The sequence below is a fragment of the Centrocercus urophasianus genome, unplaced genomic scaffold (genome assembly GCF_019232065.1).
Source record: "Centrocercus urophasianus isolate 14NV4802_14NV808 unplaced genomic scaffold, USGS_Curo_1.0 seq_22, whole genome shotgun sequence".
Taxonomy (NCBI): Eukaryota; Metazoa; Chordata; class Aves; order Galliformes; family Phasianidae; genus Centrocercus; species Centrocercus urophasianus.
In genome coordinates this window covers 6170355-6190761 of record NW_024884778.1, presented here as the reverse complement: position 1 = coordinate 6190761, position 20407 = coordinate 6170355, and the positions used below count along the sequence as shown (strand labels likewise).

Here is a 20407-nt window from a genome sequence, read left to right as displayed (position 1 = left end):
CCCCATGGCCACTGAGCCTGCAGCAAGGCCCAAGCTCCTCGAGTTACCTGCACTTATTTACAGCCACTGCTGCGCTCTCCTAATGATGTGTTTCATCTGGGAACACAGCTAATAACCCGACTGAGCCCTAACCTGGCAAAAAGGGAGAGCAAAGGGGAGACTCTGCCATGCACTGGGTATCTTCTAATAGGAAACCTGAGAATCTGTTGCACAGGGCTATGCAGGAGCCTTGCTACAGCCTGGGGCTGCAAATCACTGCCCCTTTGCGAGGGCACAAACCTTGGGGTGACACAAGCCACCCACCGTGCTCTCCTTCTGCAGAGTCATGCTTGGAGTCCCACTGGTACATGCAATAAATGCACCTCATGGGGCTTTGGATGCAAAAATCCTAAATGTTATTGAGCTTCTCCTTGCCACGCACTACACCCCAAAGCTGCAGCTCTGCATGAGGCACAGTGGTTATTTGGCTTCCGCTTGCTGCTGCGTGCACTGAAGCCATGGAAACAAGTGCGCTTTGGATGAACACAAGTGAAAGCTGCACCTCATCTGAGGGCATTCCACATGAAGCTGGAGCTGGCTGCAGCACTGAGAGCACGAAGCAGGCTTCTGGTTAGGAATAAGCAGGATGAGCCCCTCTGAAAGCCCTTCCCCACCCGACAGCAAAAGCTGTGTCAATCCTATATAAGGGTTCCAAGGAAAATAACACAGAAGAAGCAAACCAACAGCACAAAGTCCTAAGAGCTGATATTCCCTGCATGCATCATCTCTAAAACCCTGCCACAACAAAGCTCTTCAGCGCACTTCAATTTCCCTGACTGCACTATGTGTGCTTTGCTAAACCAGGGCTGCAGGTTGCATTAATTATGGATTATTAAAACACCGAGCAAATGACAGCAGAGGGGCTGCAGTGAGCACGTAGGCTTGGTGTGAGGCTGCAAATGAGGCACCTGGGAGGGGAAGCAGCTCTCAGTCCCCATTCTGTTAAACTCCCTGTGAAGCTTGGCTAACACTGGCAAGGCATCGCTGCAGCCCACGTCCCACTGCAGGGACAGCGTTGTCTGCCTCACCCCAACAGGGGAATGCAGAACTTATCATAGTGCAAACAAACAGGGCTGTACTGCCTCACTCTCCTCCCCTTCGCATTCACCAGAGTGCAGGCAATCACTCCTTGGCATCCCACAGAGGTGCCCAGCAGGGACGCAGCCATGCAGGATAGAACCATGTGCCATTTCCCATTCCCCCGTGTCAGAGCTCAGTCTCTCCCACAGCACAGAGCAGGCACGTCCTCCCCGCCCCTGAAACATGATTTATTTTCAGTTCAACCCCAAGAACTAAAAAGGAACTTAAGGACAAACAGCCTTCCCGTGGATTTGTTTATAACTCAGCCTCACTTCACTCCTGACTGACCTTGGGGTGTGCAGAAATAAAGCAGAGCCACTATAAAACTGAAAGGCACAGAGAGTAAACAGGCTGCGAGGGGAAGGCCAGGTGCCCTGCAAGTTAGGGAATCCTGTCCAGCCCCCTCTGTCTGACTCACTAACAGAAGACCTTAGGTGGCCATCTCCAGCCAGCCTTCTCCACATCACTTGTGAAACCAGCACATCATTCCTCTGTTCCCAGCAAGAATCTCCCACAACATTCCCAGGGTGACGTTTTTGTTGGAAGAGTCACAGTGAGCACGCTTGCAGCTGCTTCTTTTGCACAGACAAGACCCCACAGACAACCATCATCCTATTCTGAAGGGTAATTGCTGGGAAAGCAACAGTGAAGCCAAAGGGCACCACCAGGTCCCACATACAACACAGAAAGGGACAGACTCTTTAGTAGGGTCTGTTGTGATAAGACAAGAGGGAAATGGCTCCAAACTCAAAGAGAGGAGATTTACATCAGATATAAGGAAAAAGCTGATCAGGATAAAGGTAGTGAGATGTTGGCACAGGTGGCACAGAGAGGTGGTGGATGCCCAACACCTAGAGACAGCCAAGGTCAGGCTGGATGGGTTCTGAGCACCTGATGGAGCTGCAGGTGTCCCTGTGCATTGCAGAGGGGTTGGACCAGATGACCTTTAAAGGTCCCCTTCAAGTCAAATGATTCTGTGATTCAGCTGGCCAGCACATGGGGACAGGGATGCAGAGGGCCTGATGTGCTACTGCTGCCTTCTCTCTTCTTTCTCTGCTCTTTACTCCATGTGTCCCTGCAGGTCCAAGTGCAGAGCAGAAGAGCTGAAGCTGTACAGAAGCATGCCAAACCTCATGACATTCAATGACAAAATGCCAGAGAAGAAATGTCCCTGGCACTTACACAATACTTCAGCTCTGACCCATCTTCACATGCTGGGCACATCCTCTCGAGCTGAGCAGGGAGAAAAACAAAGCACAGAATGAAGCACAGGGAGCTCTGGACATCCCCTTGCAGTGGGGCACAGGGATAGGATCAGCCCCTGAACTCTGCTCCTCCTGAAGTCCATCCCCACCAGTGTTTGGGATGAGGTCAGGAGCTGCTCCCAAGCTCTCGCTGCAGGAGCTGCTAAGCCAATGTGTGCTTTCTTGGAAATCACATCTCAGCCCTGAGAAACAGCTTTTTTCCTCTTTTAGTCCTAGCTTTCAGCCTCTTCTACACAGGGGAGCAGGGGCTGTGCCATGTGGTGACACAGCGCAGTGTCACAGGGACAAGCACTCATTCATTTTCTCACAGTCATACATTTTCTCTCTCTGCTTTCTGGCCAGATCACAGTTGCTGTTTAGTCCTAGAAAAACAAACTGTTTGGAGCCTCTGGGCATCTTGTAACAGAGGAGATAACAGAGACGTGTGCCATACATGCGCAGTCACATTGCACTCTGCATCAGCACCAGTTAACATATTTTGTCCTGGATTTCCGCCTGTGACAGATGAGAGGAGGAAACGAAGCTCATCTGTTACCCTCACACAAACGCATTTTCTCAATACTTCCAATCTCTGTCTCCTTTTGCAGATGACACTGTCACCGCTCAGGGCAGCTTCCCCTTCAAGCACTCACGCTCTCTGCAGGCTGCACACAAAGAGGCTGTCACCACAGAGAAACATTTAGCCTGCAGGTACCTCCTTAAGTGGGCTATTTGACCAGCTGGGATTTTGTGGAAATGGCTTGGAATCATCAGAGAGCAGCTCTTGGTGTCTGATTCAGCTGCTAGGCACACACAGCGCTTGCAAAACCTTTTTAGAGGGCAATGCAACAATCAGAGCCTGGCTACAAGAGGCTCCTAGGACTCGAGTTAACTCTTCTGTCCGCAGGATAGGAAGCACGTCCGTGTTGCTGCCTGCTCTTACTGACATCTCAGCTAATTATTAGTTAAGATGTAACAGAAACATTACAGCAAAATCTGCTGCCAGGGAGGAACCGCTCCACTTTTAATACATGCTCTGCAGGTCAGGAACTGTTTGCCCTTCAGCTCTTCATAAAAAAAAAAGAATGTTTTCAGCGATGCTGTAAAGTATCAGATGGACTCGGTACTCATTATTTCAGCTGCAAGGTGAAGCAACCATGCAAAGTTGGTAACTCAAAGGAACCTGGGACAGCAGGGGAGCACTGGAGCAGCTGGGGTGTGCTCTGCAGGGGTCTGCGAACTTGAGATACTGGCAGACCCCGCGTTCTTTTTTTAGCATGATTTACAGGACATGCATGGGGAAAAGCAAGCAGTGCAGCAGCCTGGTTTTCATTTGCATGATACGTGCCATGGAACTTGCTTTGAGGGGATAAAGAAAGGCAGTGACTGTGCCCTGTCACCAAATTTCAGCTTTGCAACTGGGTTCAAAATCACAGACCTTGGCCAGGTCACCGAGTTTGTCCTCCAAACATTACCAATGAAATGGGATAATTCTGCCTTTGTTCCCGGCGCTCTCTGCCAGCAGCACAGCACTGGGAGCTGCCTGTCATCAGCCCAGTGCCCCTGCAAAGCTCAGCCAGGTCCCAGAGCAAAGGAGATTATTAGATCTTACACATTAATAAAAATGTTATCACCTCCCTCTTCAGAGGTACTGCTTACACGCGTTACAAGCCCCATCATGCTGAGCTACTTCCCCGAAAAGCAGCAAAGAAGCAAATTATTGTGCAGGCACTGTCTGCAAGGAGACACACTGCAGCTACACGAAGGAAGATGCCGCTGGGAGATCTCCCTCCCAGCATTTCTAAAGGGGTTTCTAAAATGAAATCCATAATGAGTTTTCACTCTAATATGAAAGATTTGCCACGTTTTTTTGTCTCTTGACCTGTATCCCAGAAACCTCGTTACACTTCAGTTCCAAAGATGGAAACAGTCACTTCAATATTAAGATATTGCTCATAGGAACTCGGTGTTGCTCAAGAGTATTTGTACTGGGGTTTGCACAAGAGGAGGAACAGGAGTGGTTTTTGAAACGCGGGGCTTTGCTTTGTGGAGCGGCTCCCAGCTCCCTCTGCATTTCACATCTTGCTTCTATGTGTGCCTGTGTGAGGCTGCAGCAAAACCCAAATGCATCTGCAGTGAGATGACACACTCAGATACAACTGGGACAAAAAGGCAAGAAAGGAGAAGGAATTTGCCCTAACTTGCCACAAGTTCCATAGCTGCACATTGTGTAAAAGGGGTTAAATGTGATTGTTCCAAAGCATTTAAAAATATTTCTAGCCCACAACGGCAGCTGACAACAGTCCTCAAAGTGCTGAATGCTGGAATCTGTCTCTGCTTTAGCAGTTGGCCTTGATTTTTTCTCCCTTATGCACAAAGCAGAGGATTAAAGAGCTTGAAAACATTTGTTTCAAGCTATGTAGAAAGGCCAACCATTTACAAAGCATTGCATTTGCTAAATGGGCAGATCGAGTGAGACAGGGCTGCCAGGCACACGAGGGACCAGGCAAGCAGCCGGTGGCCCTCAGCCATATCCCTTGGTACCCATCCTGCCTTAGTGCCAGCCACATCTGGTGGCAGGAAGGAGAGAGCTAGAAGCACCCTACTGCCCTCTGCATTAATTGTAACACGTTATAACGAGCCCAGCTCTTGTGTCCCAGCCCAGGGTGACCGTGTGCTTTGTGGATCTGGAATCTGTTTCAAAAGGAGGAAACGCTGCAAGACTCCTGCCACAGTGACACTGTACATGGAGCCTTGCTGAGCACCAGGGCCATGTCACACGGCAGAGGGAAGCAATGACATACCTGTGGCATTAGAAAGAGCCAGGGACTCCATGGAGCCTCGGGGAGTTTGCTCGGTGGGCGTCAGGTCCTCTGTGAACTTCAGGGTGTTGATGGGGTGCCGGGTACGGCACTGCGGCGTGGGCATCCTGCCTTCCTCTTCTTCTTCGTACTTGGGAACTTTGAGGCTTCCCCGGGTCTCGGGGAAGCTCTGGTTGGACATGTCGCTGTAGCTCTCCTGGGATCGAAGCCTCCCCGAGTAGTAGTCCTCTCTGCAGTCCTGGATGAAGCTGCCTCCGTGCCCCTTCATGGCCAGCGAGGAGCTCCTTTTCGGGTTGCTGAAATGCTTAGCCCATAGATCTGGCTGCGAACCTGGGACCTGGCTGGGGTTATAGGAAGTCCTAATATTGCATTGGCTGAGAAGCTGGAGAGGACTCTGGGCCTGCCCCTGCTCCATCTTGCTCCCGTAGTGGTAGAGCTCGTCCCTGCTCCTCCATACGTGCTCCCGGTTGAGGCTCGGCGTCTGGCTGGCCAGGCTCAGCAGGTCCATCTGCAGCGAGAGCGGGTCCACGTCAGTGGAGAGGCGGTTGGAGGTGACCTGCAGCTGGCTCAGCGCCGCCTCCTCCGCCTTGCCCTTGTTCTTGCCGATCTTGGCACTGCGACGGGACTCCTTGGCCCGCGCACTCTGGAAGGCTGAGTCGGAGGAGTCGGAGCCGTTGGGGTCATCGCCCACGCTGCAGGCCCGCGAGCAGAAGATCTGCCCCTGCTTGGGCAGGAAGGGCCGGCCCAGAAGGGACTTCTTGCACTGCGCACAGCAGAAGCAGGTCTCGGTGGCGTGCCAGTGCTGCCCGTCGTACGTCATCTGGCCCTGGTCAATACCTGGGGGGAACCATGCACACAGTTAGGCCACCTGATGGATGCTCATTGCTTCCTGCCCTAAACCCTATGTGCCCACTGCTCGGCCGCCCTGTGACACCTACCCGCACTCGCTCTCAAAAGCCCTTCGGTGGGGTTTCTCTGGCGAGTGAAGTTACACCCATTCCTAATTCTTTGCAGGTTGCAGGCCTTTGTTAGGGAGTTGCTCAATGCTGGGAAAGGCAGCGGAGGCGAGCCTCAAGCTATTTCATATTAAATGGGGATATTTCCGATCATAAAGCAGAGGAATGCAAGAAGTTCTCCATAAAGTCCTTGAAGCCAAAGCAATAATATGCTGCCTATTTAAAAGCCAAAAAGCGTCCAACCAAACCATAAAGAGGGATCTGTAAGTACGTAACAGAACAGATCTCATCCCTGCCCCTCGCTGCTCCGGTCCTGACTGCCTTCCCAGATTCACTTTATTCTGGCTGCTGGGGCCCCTTTTCCAAAAGGCAGACAGAGCCTGCTCCAGGGGTTTAAGTGTATCCCCGTGCTTCCCCCCTCAGCCAAATTTTTTCCTGCCAAGCCTCTTGGGATAAGTAATGGAATGAACACAAAGAGCTTGTCCCCAGCCAGTGACACCCCAGGCTAGTTGCAAGCGTCGGCCAGAGCCGCTGTAGCACGTGCCTGCTACAGACATCAGAGCTGTGAGCAGAGCTCCCAAGGCTTCAATTACAGCACTTATTTGCTGTTTGAGCTGCCATTCTGGGCAAAAGCCTCTGTTACCTGAGAAACTGCCGCACAGGGTGCAGGCAGGCTGAGCTGTGGGGAGCCTTGCTGCACGTGTGCACAGCCCTGCTTGCACATGCACTGTAGCCCCTGCTCGCACACATGCAACAGCCCTGCCACTGGAAGTGTCCGATGCCACTGGTTGATTCACAAATGAACTATATGTTCACAATCCCTTTTATTCCAAGTTAAACTTGCTTTAGCCTGGTTGGTTTTTCTGCCCCTCATAATGAGCGAAATGCTTTTATATAGAGTGCCCTCGTAGACAAAAGAGAGAAAAGACAGCGGGTGGGATTTCATCAGCTTCTTTTTCAATGATCCATAACTATCTTGCAGAGACAGGGGCACAGCTTCCCTGCTCAGCAGCTCTGCCATACATCCCACTCCCTCTAAGTCTCAAGCACACGCCTGAGTTCTGCAGCTGCTAAGCACATTTAGCAACTACCAAGAGCAAGTTGCAGCAAAATGGCTGCAGCCATTCTTTGCTAGAAATGTGCAAATGCACAGCAAAACGGGAACTGGAGGGAAAACCTGGCAGTGAGCAGCCTCTCTGCCAAATCCCTGCACCAGCTTTGGTAGAGGTGCCCGTACCAGGTGATCAGCCAATGTGCTTACCTGTTACAGGTACCCCTCTTCTAATGAGGCCTGGCAAAATGAAATCCCAGCTGCCATGGGAAAGGGGAAGCAATAGCTGGTTAGCCGAGCTAAGTCTATGCAGGGCTCTGTAGCAAAGAATTGGCAGCAGATGGGTGAAGCACAAGTGAAGGGACCGTGAGAGGCACAACAGCTGCTTCTGCACTGTTCTGCAGCTGAGCTTTCAGAAAAGATGTGCCATAGGATGCAGAAAACACATCTTCCAAGTGCTTTGTTGAAGCCTCGTGTCTTCCCCTGTGCCATCTGCCCGGTGCACAAGAGCAAAATGGTTTTTTTGCCTCCCTCCAGCCTGTGAATGATTGGAACGCTGCACTGGCACGTGAGTTCACCTCCACGGACAGACAAAGGCTGCCTGTGTGCCATGCGTGCAACCGCATGAAAATGCTCAGCCAAAGGGCAAAGCAAGCTGTGCAGCCATGCAGTGAGGAAAGAGCCAGGCTCGGTGAAACGCACACCCCACACCAGCCCATCTTCCTGCTCCAAAAAGGCAAGTTGACTCTGATGCATTATTTCTTTCTGCCTGAGAACATCTGTCTGCAGGTTAATTATAAAAAGGCAAACAGAAACAATCATGATGCCTAATAAGCAACCATCTTTTGCATCAGTAGCTCATTAACTCCTGTGCGAGTCTTCAGCTAGCTGAGCTGGGAGGAAGCTGAGATTCAAAGAGATAGGCTGCTTACAGGAAAATGAGGTTTAAAAGAACAATGTGTGCATTAAATTCTGCCGGAGAAAGCTCTCCCTAGTTACACAGCTCCTAGGACTGCTCTGCCATGGACACAGAGGAGCACACGTACCGATGTGCTGGGCGCAGGTGTCGCAGTACTCAGCATAGAGGGACTCGAAGCAGCTGCAGCAATAGGGCCGCCCGTCCTTCATGATGTACCTCTGCCCCCCCAGCACAGTCTCACACTCGAAGCAGCAGAAGTGCTTCATGTGCCAATGCCGCCCTTCGGCCTCGGTGCATTCATCAGCAAAAATGATCTGGGGGAAGAAAAGAAACGATGGAGCAGAGTCAGTCAGAGAGGGGACCCAGGATGTGGTCTTCGTGTCTCTTTTGCTCACACAACCTCTGAATTTCACAGCTAAACCCTCAGTCTCACACCCTGTTAAAATGCAAATGGCTGCACGGACCACAAAGCGTTAATGTCCAGCTTGCAGTAATGGGTCCTGGGGGTGCTTGTAAGCACATCCATCAGCAGAAGGGGTCGATGAGGGTAATAAACACACTCACATACAACCCATCGATCCAGGGGACTTTTGAAGAAATGAACAGCCACTTATTAAAACACATCTACCCGTCCCTGAAACAGGGACCTGACTACAAAGGATGACTAAAAGCACAATGAAAAGTGGCAGGTCTCTGGAGGGGAAACAGAGCTACCTGGCTCCTCACCATCACCCCCGCCCTGCTGCCACCTGCTTGCACTGACAGCTTTCCCCTTTCTGAGTTCCCTCGTCACAGTCAGTGCTGGATGCTCCAGTGAAAGAAGCGTGTGCGAAAGAAGCCAAATGAAAGAAAGCCTAGCATGAGAATTTGCAAGGATAAAAAGTACAAGAAAAGAAATTACCCAGCCTAAACCACGAGGAAACTGGGCCAGTTGCATGGTTAGGAGTTGTTTTTTTCACCGGTAACATTACAAATTTAATTGGATACATACATCAATGTTCTTCATATTTCAAGCACATATAGCCCTGGATTTTTGCTATTACACGCTTGCATAGATGGGACTTGGTATTTTATAGTACATATGGTTTTCCACACTATGGTTTTCTTAACTTTAGAAGCCAGAACAATTTCCTTCACCAGCCTTTTAAACAGAGATTGACACTTGAGAAATGCTCAGAGTCAACTCTGCACGGTTTTCTACGTTCGTTTTGTATTCCATTTGTTCAGCTTCCTGCATCCCTTTAATCTCCTCTCTGCAAGCCTGTTTTGGCTCGGCGTGCGCTCAAACACTACTGCTTGTAAGAAACACAACACTCATCCCACCAGAGGCTTCCTCCGGGGGAAGAGAGGAGAAGGAAGGAAGGGCACACACAGCCAGGCTGAAATTACAAAGCATGGGTGGGTGTGTTGTTACTGGAAATGCTTTGGGTAGATTTCAACACAAAATCCCACAGGATGCCAAATGGAAACCCTACAAAAAGCTTGCAAGGCAAAGCCAAAGCATCATACTTTGCATCCATTCCTTCTGTACACAGAGAGGAAATACCTTCTCATGCATCTGTGCTGGGGTGCATCTTTTTGGTGGCACCCCTTCAGTCCAGCCCTTGGATCCCGAATTCAAATCACTGCCTATTTTGCTTTGTTCTTATGAGTCACTCAGGGAAAAAAAAAACCCACCTCATGCTATAGAAAAACAGAGGACAGAGGTGGGCAGTGGGGTTTCATGGGGTTTGTGGGCTCTTACCTCATCGCACGCTGCACACCGAGGCTTGAGGCACTCTGCATGGTGCCTGCCACAGTAAATCTTGCCATCTTGGTAGAAGTAGATCAGATCGACCAGCAGTTCATTGCAGACGCTGCAGATGAAGCAAGGAGGGTGCCAGCAAACGCCGTGCCCAGCTCGCGAGGCAAAGACGGCGATGTCCCCTCCGTTGATCTGCCCACCGCACTGTTAGAAAAGCCAACATGAGACCAGTGAGTCCATCCCTAACGAGATGCTTTTGCAAAGGTGGCAGAACGTGGTAATTCACTGTTCGGGAATCCCCCTCCTGCTGCCTCTCCAAGAATCTCAGCAGCTTTTTGGATCCCATCTTGGTTCCACTTCTGCCTTGCTGGTGTCTCACTGCAGTGGTGACAACCCAATGGGCACTCACTGTGATGGTGACCCAACGACTGCTTGCTGCAATAATGTATCTCAAATACTGCATTCAGTTTTAGACCCCTCACTATAGGAAAGACAAAGAGGCACTGGAGCATGTCCAAAGGAGAGCAATGAAGCTGTGGAAGGTTTGGAACACAAGACTTATGGGAAGCCGCTGAGGGAACTCGGATTGTTTAGTCTGGAGAAAGGGAGGTTCAGGTTGGACATTAGGAAAAAGTTCTTCTAGAAAAGAGTGTTGATGCATTGGCACAGGCTGCCCAGGGAGGTGGTGGAGTCACTGTTTCTGGAGGTGATCAAGAATTGTGAAGATGTATCACTGAGGGATGTAGTTAGTGGGCACAGTAGAGGTAGGCCAATGGTTGGAGCAGATTATCTTAGAGGTCTTTTACAAGCTCAAAGATTCTGTGATTCTATCCCCAGGATCCCAGCAGCTTTCCCTGCACTAGCTTTGGGATTAGTGACTGCTCTGGTGTCCAAAATCCATGGGGTGCTCATGGCATGCTCCCATCACTCTGTTGCCTGCTACCCACCTGCTCACAGATGGCTCCTGTCATGGTCACAGGGAATGGTCGGACATTTCCTCTCCCTAAGTTTTCCCTCTTTCTTTGATTGCTGAAGAGCTTGAGCTCCCTCTTCTCCTCCTCATCCAATGAATTGCAGTAACGGACCTAGAAAACAGAAGCGATGTTCGGTGATCTGAGCCATAATCCCATAGGCTCTGCGAATCCAAGAAAACATACAGCCACCTCCATAGGTGTAACTTCAGCAGAAATTCAAACTCTTCCCAGCCACCATTTCTACAATGCATAAATGAAATACAACTGAAAATGTATGACCAGGCCTACTTCTTCCACCAGCCACATTATAGCAGAGACATTACAGCAGTATCCAAGTGTTTTGATGGTGTTTCTCAAGCACGGCCCACTTTCCCTGTGTAAACAATGGAGTTCCAGCTATTTGGGAACTCCAACGGTTATTTCTCAACACTTCAAGAGGAGCAAAACCAAGCATGAGTGGGAACTGGATGCAAAATGCTCAGGGAAGCAATGCTCAGGGAAACAACACTTGCTCGTTGTTCCAGCCTGCAGCAGCTTTGCTTTGCTGCGCATTTATCCCGACGTTTTTCAGCTGTGGGTTTCTGACACTGCCAGAGGAGGCAGGAGGGCAGGTTTGGGCCCGAGGGTGCGTGCGAAGCCCCTGCACGGTGCCGGCAGCGCCGCACTGCTCCGGTGGCACCCAGCCACGCATGGGCAAAGTCGTGAATTCCTGACCTAGATGAGACAAAGTACCTGCTTGTCTTTTCCAGTGCGGCTTCTTCAAAAGGAGCACAAAAATCTTTTTTTGTTGCTGTTGTTGACAAAGGGAAATGTTGCGGGCTAGCAGCAGCCAATGTTCTCCCTGATAAAAAAACACGTCAGACAGCAGACCCTTTCTGCTGCCTCACACGTCTTTCCTGCAAGATGCAGCGAGGTGTGCTTGCTCTGCAGGTGTTGACTCAAACCCTGGCCTCCCAGGCTCACAGCTCGTGAGCAAAACACCTCACCAACCTGGTACACATCAAGGTGAGCTGGAAGGAGCGCCTGGGAAAGGCTTTTGTTACTTTGCATCTGGCTGAGATAAACACAACTTAGAGCTGCTTTGAGCGTGGCTTCCAAAGGCTGGGAAAGTGCTTTTATGGCAGAGAAGTGCAGATGATTTCAAAAACAAAAACTGAGACTTAAAAACAAACAGCTCCCAACCTCCAGCAGAATCCTATCAGGTAGCAAACAGCTCCGTTGAAACAGCAATGCAGCCAAACTCCATGAAAAGGCAGAAAGGGCTGCAAAAAAGCCACCCACACCTCCAAAGAGAGAGACAGCAGGACAAGCATCCCATGCCCTTCTGTCACCAACACCACGAGGTCACTCACCTCATTGTCATGAGGAGGCAGCTGGTGCAGAAGCTGCTTGATGCGAGACTTTTCCCCCGGGCTGTTGACGTAGGGCACCTTGTCTTCTGGAAGGCAACTGTAGTACTGGTGCACCTAGGGAGCAAAAACAGGCACCAGTTATTTCTGACCGAGCAGAGCAACACAGCCACGTGCTGCCTCAGTTTTGCTGCCTTTTTCTCCCAAGAGGGCTCCAGGAGGGCGGCAGCGCCTGCCGGCTTGTTACCGTTTGCTCTGTCAGCCTCCATAGCGTTAGCATGCTTGGCTAGCTGCGGGGATGTGTCGGCACCTGCCTCAGCAGGGCAGGTTACAAAGCCTGTGCCCCGACAGCCTCCGTGTTGCTGGCTATATCTCAGCCTCCACCTCCATCAAAACCCTCCGGGTCTTTTCTGCAGCAATTTGTGAAAATAAACAGCAGATAACATCTGTTGGAAGGCTTGTTTGCTGTTCTTTCCTTCTCTTTCGTCTCAGAGTATATAATTAAAACCAATTATGACAAGCGCAGCATGGTGGGGCCCGGCGTGCCCTGGTGCAGGAAGAGCCTGGTGAGGAAGCACGCCCTGAACTCTGCGCTCCGGCTGCCACACCTGGGACATGCACAGAAGGGCTGGGATGCAGTGCCCTGGCTCTGCAGCAGCACTAAAATGGCCACGCAGGGGTTCAACAGCAAGGGGAGAAGCAGGAGAGGGTGAAGGTAAGGAAAGCTCTTGCTGCTCGGTTGGGATCAGGAGACTCTGGATGCTGGGGCAGGAGAAGGGGGATGGACGGATCCTTTCAATCTGTGCTCGGCTGGAGAGATGCAAACTGCTTTCTGCTTTTGCCACCATGGGATAAACTCTCCCGAGGTGTTTCCTCTGCTTTTGGGAGCTTTTTGGACACCACCGCTGTGGTGTTTTCTTCTCAACTGCTCTATTCTTCTCTGTACAAATGATTGGATCCAACTTTCCCATCATGGCATTTTATGACAAAGGAGCTTGTCAGCAGGTCTCCACCTGTGGTGCCAACAAGGGGACTGCTCGTGTCACCGAGCTGAGGAACACACTGTGACCATGCCATGTGAACCCCTGAATTTGCTTTGCTAAAGCACAGCAGGAACAGACCCAGCAACTATAGAAACCACCAAAGGCTGAGAAGCATTTTGTTATATTAAAAAGGGAACAAACTTACATGGTTATAACACTTACTTGGCATTTATAGAGCATCCTTCATCCAAGGACATCAAATCACACTGAAAAAGCATTCCTATAACACGCTACATGAGGGAGCAAATATATCCACTGAAAAGCACTATTTATGGTGTAACAATGTTCTGCGAGATTCTTGAATTCATGCACCAGGTCCACAGCAGAGCTTGCAGCAGCAAACCCAGTGCTGTGCCCCTGCTGCCATGGTCTCTGTTCAGCTGCTGGGCTCTGGCTTCTCCCTGCGGCGCTGTCCTGGGGCTCCGAGCACCGCTGGCTCCTCTCGGCCACCTCCAGGTGCATTAGCTGGGCTGCCCGGTTCCACCCACACTCAGGGTGCTCCGTTTGGTTCCTTTGTGATGAAGATCTTCTGCCCGTTGAGTCCTTGAAGTTGGCATCAACCAAAAATCCTTTTTTTTTTTTCTTCTGAAGAGCCACCAGATGACATCAGGCTGCTCTGCTCCCCGTAGCGATGAGCTGTGAGACACGCATCCTAGGTGAGAAGCAGGGATATGTGCCTTTCCCTCAGCATAGGCAGCCAGGAGCTGCCTTTCCGGAGCCCAGCGTGGCACCACATGTGTGCATGGCTCCTTCTCCTGCTTCCGCTGGGAAGTTTTCCATTTAACCCCAACAGGTCTGCGGGAACCGGCTCTCATCACACCAGCAACATTGCTTGGCAGGGATGGGCAGTTTGGTTTGAAAAGCAAAGCAAAACAAATACAACAGGCTCCAACCTGTGTTCTGCTGCCTGCAATAACCCAAAAGGGTTTGCTTTGGGGTCAAGGCAGCCAGCAGGATCTTCTGCATTGGTGCTTGCAGAACGGCTGCAGAGGCAGCTGCTGGTCCTTTCCCATGGCTTTAAGTAACAAACAAGCCCCACCACATGCAGGTGATGAGTAGAAGGCTGTCCCTTGCCCAGGTGATCATAATTCAGGTAATACAACCTCTCATTTGTTGTCAATTTCCAACTTCGGGCTGCCAGAATTGGGGTGGCAAAGCCCAGCCATGAAGCAGTGATGCTTGAGAATGAAGAAAAATAAAGGAAAAAGGGATTTTCAGATACATTTAGCTTTCCAAGGAGAAAGGCCTGCAGAAAACGTTAACTCACTGGAAAAGTAAAACTGCTCTGTCTGCACTTTGCTTTTGTACAAAAGGTCAGCATTTTCCATGAAAAAAAAAGCTCCTCCTCCATTCAGTTCTGGTTCAAAGCATGCACAAGCCTTACAGCCATGAACCCTCTGCAGAGCCACTGTGGCCAAAGGGCTGATCCTGACCCCTGGGCATTGGTGGATGGTTATCCCCTGACTTTTCTGCAGCACGAGCTCCACCAAATAATTGCTTTTTTATTAAATACTTGTGCTGTATGATGCAGCAACTCAGTGTCCTGCTATTTCCCCTTGCAACAGACCTACTTCATCTACAATTATTCTAACCAAGATGCTCAGGAGCCACTTGAGGCACACGGCTGGATTTCCTGCAAAGCTTCCCCACTCAGCCCTCTGCTGCAGCCTCTGCTCCCACCTCACTGGGAGAACCCCCTGAAGAATCTAAAAAACATCATGCCAAGTCACAATAAGACTTCAGTGTGGGCTGGGGGCCCCAGATGCCACCAGGGTGCAGTGGCAAAAATGTTTTCCATGCTATGGCTGAACATCCCCAGCCATCCTCCCCATTGCGTGCATTATCCTCGTCTTCAAAAAGAAACTGTTTCAAGGGCTCTGTGTTTTAGTGAGGGCATGGAAAACAACTGCTGATACGTATTTTGGAACTTAACAGCTCCTCCAACCTAAAAGAGAAAAGGGGAAGATAGAAACCAGGAGAAAGGAAAGAACACAATGTAAAATGAGGGTAGGGAAAAGCCTTTAAAGTGGAGCCAACTTTATTCAAAGGCACTGAGGAAAGTAATTACATTAGTTTACAAATGCCTTTGTGTTTCTGCAGCCTTCCTAGGCTCGGGCTCTGTTTCCAGTTTAATTTTGTCAGCTGCCATCCCATCCCTGCTGAACACAGGCAGAAGCGTGGCTTCTGCTGGTGGCCCCTCAGGCTCCTTGCTAAAGGCAGAACACCCCCAGCCCTTTGCAGGCAAAGTCCTACACCTCCTCCAGGAAGGAAAGGTTTGCAAACAACTTGTGAGCTTATGGCATTGATGAAAGATTTCTTTGATGAAAGAAATAAGTGGGGGTGGAAAAGCAAGTGCTTTCAGGCAGTATGTGCTCAGGTTGCAAACGCAACACCCTTCCACCAGGTGCACCCCAATCACAACACCCCAAGCACCCATCAGGCAGGGCTGCTTGGTGTGATCAGACTGCTGGAAGGGCCATAAAGGAGCATGAGGTGTCCTGGCATGCTGCAGCTGCAAGTGATGACTTGCAGAGCCACAACAGCTGGGCAGTAGTCCTGCTTCGCCTTCCCCAAACCAGCCCTGCTAGGCCAAGATGCATCTCATGCAACACAGTACCCGGACATGACCCCAAAAAGGGACTATAGTTGGGTAAGCAGGGGTGTGGGAGATTTGGGAGTGTGATGAGTTTTGGCCCAAGAGGCTGCAACAAGCCCATGCTGGCCTTTTAGCAGCATGTGAGACGTGGGGTGATCATAGAATCGTTGAGTTAGAAGGGACCCTTAAAGGTCATCTAGTCCAACTCCCCTGCAATGAATAAGGACACCTACAGCTCAAATGGGTGCTCGAACCCACCCAGCCTGATCTTGAGTGTCTTCAAGATCTTCTACACTGAGCACTTGGAATCTACAGAGGAATGACGCTGATGCATTTGTTAGCTCTACCATTCCTGCTGGCTTCCGGTGGAAAACAGACAAACCACATATAAATAACTTTCTTGAAGCATCTGCAACATTTTCCAAGTGCTCGCACACATACGCTCACAAAAGAGCTCTGCAGATCACAGCCAGCATGAAGCTATAAAATGGGTTCAGTTGGACCCACACCTGGCACGTCCTCTTCCTCCATGGACATCACGATACAAAGCGCTTCTTTATTCCTCAGAGCAAAACAGCCCTGGCAGCAAGACCAGGCGTCCTGGAACAAAGCAGCAGTGAGCACCGCGAGGCTGCAGCCGGGCACGTCCCAGAGCAGCAAAACACCCTGCAGGGCAACCACGAACCCACCTCCCTGCTGTGCCCATGAGCAGGCTGCCCTGCAACCAGGGAGCTGCTGCCAGATGGGAGGCATTAAACGCATCTTGGTGTGCTTGCTTGTTGTTATTCAGAACTATCTATCTCCTCTTATAATTGAGGTACCCCCAGGGAGTGTGGACAAAACCAGAATATCCAGGGCTGGAAATTGTGCTGGAAAAGTGACACAAACGAGGAGAGAGACACACAAAAGCATCAGGTGGGAGATCGCTCCCCAAACCTGTGTGCTGACAGCAGACAGCACTCCCAAGGCTGAACTATCCTGCATCCCTGCTCCCACAAACCTACCCCAGAATCACAAGGACAAAGGCAGGGAACAATGAGAAACAATTCCCATAACATCTATTTGTTCTGGCACACTGTGCAGTTCTCCGTGCGCTCCTCTCTCACAGCTAATGGCAGCGCATCCGCTGAGTGTTGCTGTTCCCTGGTCTCTTGTTGAGAATGACATCAATTTCTGTCAAGCTTTTGGAGCAGCTCTTGCTCTATAAAAGATCCTGCAGAGACATTGCTTCCTGCTGGCATTAAAGAAGAACATTTGAATCAAGGACACACATCCACAAGTTTTAGACTTGTGAAAGCACATGCCATGAGGTTTCTTTTTTGGAGCACAAAATTGAAATTGGATTAAACAGAGACAGAAACAGCGCTTTCAGAAGCATATGAAGGTGGTCTGGCTGTGGTGTGCTGTCCAGCAGACCCCCACCCTCAGAGTCCCCTGGAGCACCAGCAGTTATAGCAATCATTTGCTGCATTGATTGCAGCTGATAATTCCTCTGAGTATGCCACTTAAAATGCTCTTTTATTTATAAGCTGCGGGATAGCGTGCTGGAATAGTGCTGCAGTGAGTACAGGCTGTAACCGTACACTGGAATAAAGCTCCAGGACAATACACTGGGATGGCTCTGTTCTATTTTCCATTCCCTGCTCTTCTCCTGCCTCTTACCTCTGTCATCCATCACACGGGTGCTTCAAATCTGAGAACCGTGCAACCCATGTCAGAACAGTGCTTTTCTGTTTCTGGGGCCAACGAAAGCAGCCAACTCCTTCCCTGATAAGACAGCTCAAGAATTAAATTGTTTTAACAGCTCCCACTGGCTCACAACCATCAAACCAATGCCCTCGGACACAGAAAGAGAACAGAGGTCCAGATGCATGGTTGTACACTGTTTCCCTATAGCAGAGTGGGGATATACTCATGCCTCCGACTCCTCCAATGGTCCATTGCAGGGTGGGGAAGCAGTTCAGCTCCAGACCACGAGCTCACGAGGTACAACTGCTCTCAGCATCCGGGTAAGATCGGGAGTTATTCATGGAGATCTTGTTATTCCTGGCCATAAATTATCGATTTTCCCTTGCTTGGGGGCTTAAGGCATAGGGTTGCTTCGGTCTGTCTTGACTATTCCTTGCTGCACACAAGGAGTGAAACAGTTTGCTGGATTCAAAGGGCTCAAGAAAGGGTGAAAAAGTAAAATGTACACAGTCATGATCCATAGGCCCAAGTGAGGCACATGTCCTCCAGAGACAGCTGGCCCAGATAAATGACTTTCTGCCACACTGAGGAGGTGGAAGCGGCTATTTGTAGGTAAGGTGTAAATGCTTGCTGTAGATTTGTCTCCACTGTCCTTTGCTCACTTATAAACAGCAGCTGATGGAGCCTGCAGGTTCTGTAACTCAGGGCTATGCTATAAGCCTTGCAAAAGATTCAAGCACAGGAATCAACATTGTACATCAGCTCCTGAACAAATTCCCTGTGACACTGACAGTCTCGCACCACACTGCAAAGCTCTTGAGGTCCCAGCCTTTGCGCCTGCTTTAGAATAAAATGATCTTCTGAACTTTAGCATGGCTAATTTTAGCTCAGATGAGATTTTCCTAACTTTTAAGGGATTCAATTTGAGCAACCGTGCTGTCAGCAAGAGGGAATTAAGTTCTTACAGCACATAGAAAGGTCTTGAATGCTGGCATGTTGGAGCCATACAAAAAGCCACACCGCAGCTGAAGTCAAGGCCCATCCTTTGTTTCATTTGAGAGCTGTGCCCACAGCCAGCTGCTCCTATTATTGAGACACAATAAAGACAGGAATCCTCAAAAGCCCCTTGTATCCAGAAATTCAAGCTGGCATGTTGTAACATCTTTGGGTTTCTCCAAACCACAGGCCCAAGGAATTCAAGGCTGCGCATTCACATGTATTTACACAGCCCTTGTCTAAATATGTGAAAAACACATTACAGAAGCACTTATTCTCATGCATCTGCCTCCAGACGTGGTGTCAGCGTGAGGCAGCCCAGCACTCAGGCTGCCAGCCCCAGCAGACAAGCTGGCTCCCCATCCTGTGGCATGGGATTTGGGTTTGCTCAGGATGGGTTTCTATTACCGTCTACTCATTTCCAGACTTTCACATTTATCTCTTTATCTGTCCAGGGAACTGCAAACCGGCAGAAAGGAGTTCTCTGAGCCCTGAGCTTCCGTTTCTCCTTCCATACAGCCCCACTGCTCCCATCTGCAGCTGCGTCTTCCATAAGGGAACTCCACCTCCTACCATGAGACCATTTTTCATCAGGGTCCTGACGCAAGTGAGATGAGAGTTCACTGCAACCTCACGGCCACCCTGGACAGCCAACTGCTATTGCAAGAAACCACATTTTCTGATCACATTGTAATTTATGGAGCTCACTCTTGAGTTTTCACCCTCCGCCTTCCCTGTTGGCAGGCTGCCGCTGAGCCTTACACCTCTGATAGTTTGAATCCCCTTCCAATTTCCTGCCTGAATGCATTCAGAGCCAGTTTCTATCTGTGTTTGTATGCCAAAGTTTTAGCTTGAGTAACTGCTCTTCCTCCTATAATGCATAGGGAGTGATCCAGCCCTTCGACTGGGGACACCGAACAAACAAACTTTTCTGGGCTCCTCTGCACATTAATATTTCCAGTTTCCTTCCTGTTCAAATTCTCTTTCTTGAGCACAGGTATCATTAATTTTAGCCCATTTTCCTAATGAAATTTTACCATGACTGATGCAATTGAATTTTAACATTTTTTTATATTGCTACCCTCAACCCTGTGGTATAAGCTTGTTTAGAAATACATAATAGATATCACCATTGTGCAAGGACTTTGTAGTCCTGTATGCTGATCAGACATAATACAAGGGAAAACTTGAGCTCTGTTCTTCAATGCAGTGTTTGGATAACGATGTGTAAACACTGGACCAATGCTCAAATAACCAACACTATTTTCACACGGTTGGCATGTAACATGGACCAGCTGACCGCTCCCAGATTAGTGTCCAGGAATCCAATGAGCCCTCATATGTTTGGGCTGCTTTCCATTTAGATTATATTTAATAAATATTTTAAGCTAGGGATGGAAGGTACTCTCCAAATTCGGAATGACCTGCTGAAACTGCCAAAAACCGATGTTATGGTTGTTGGCCAACTTCCCCCTAGAAATCCTGCAAATTGCTGCGCTGAGTGAGACACGAACACTGTCTCCCAAGAACAGCAAGGTAGGAAGGCTGCTGTCCAAGTACAATAAGAGAGCTGCATTAGTCTTTCAGGGGACTACTTACCTCCCCAGCTCATATGCTGTGTGGTTATTTTAATAAAGTAGAATATTGCAGAAAAAGTTGTTTCGTTTCATCTGTTTCACGTCAGAGAAATACAACAGCGAGGCAATGGAAGGCAGAGAAAATTTCACTGTCTGCAAATCTGTACTTTCACCCCAGCCTGACAGCAGTGTCCCAGCCCACAGCTGGGCCCACCACCAAAGGCTCCCAGCAGCTGCAGGCTCAGACACCAGCCTCCAGGAGGCTGCGCAGCACATTCTCTCCACACCACAACCATCACCACTGCCTACAGGCACAAACCAAAATCTC

At 49.7% G+C, this 20407-nt stretch overlaps 1 protein-coding gene across 4 annotated transcripts in view; it reads right to left on the bottom strand.

The window, feature by feature from the left end:
- The window catches only part of PRICKLE2 (prickle planar cell polarity protein 2), an 88499-nt gene that overhangs the window by 5385 nt on the left and 62707 nt on the right, over positions 1 to 20407 (bottom strand). For 3 of the 4 annotated variants that reach the window (XM_042823627.1, XM_042823630.1, XM_042823628.1), the window contains 5 exons: positions 12182 to 12295; positions 10803 to 10940; positions 9856 to 10059; positions 8239 to 8425; positions 5168 to 6022 (listed from right to left, as the gene is read on the bottom strand). In XM_042823627.1, the coding sequence (XP_042679561.1) occupies positions 5168 to 6022; positions 8239 to 8425; positions 9856 to 10059; positions 10803 to 10940; positions 12182 to 12295 (1498 nt within the window). Of the gene's footprint in view, positions 1 to 5167; positions 6023 to 8238; positions 8426 to 9855; positions 10060 to 10802; positions 10941 to 12181; positions 12296 to 13383; positions 14400 to 20407 lie in introns of all 4 variants that reach the window. The other variant, XM_042823629.1, reaches the window with a different exon arrangement.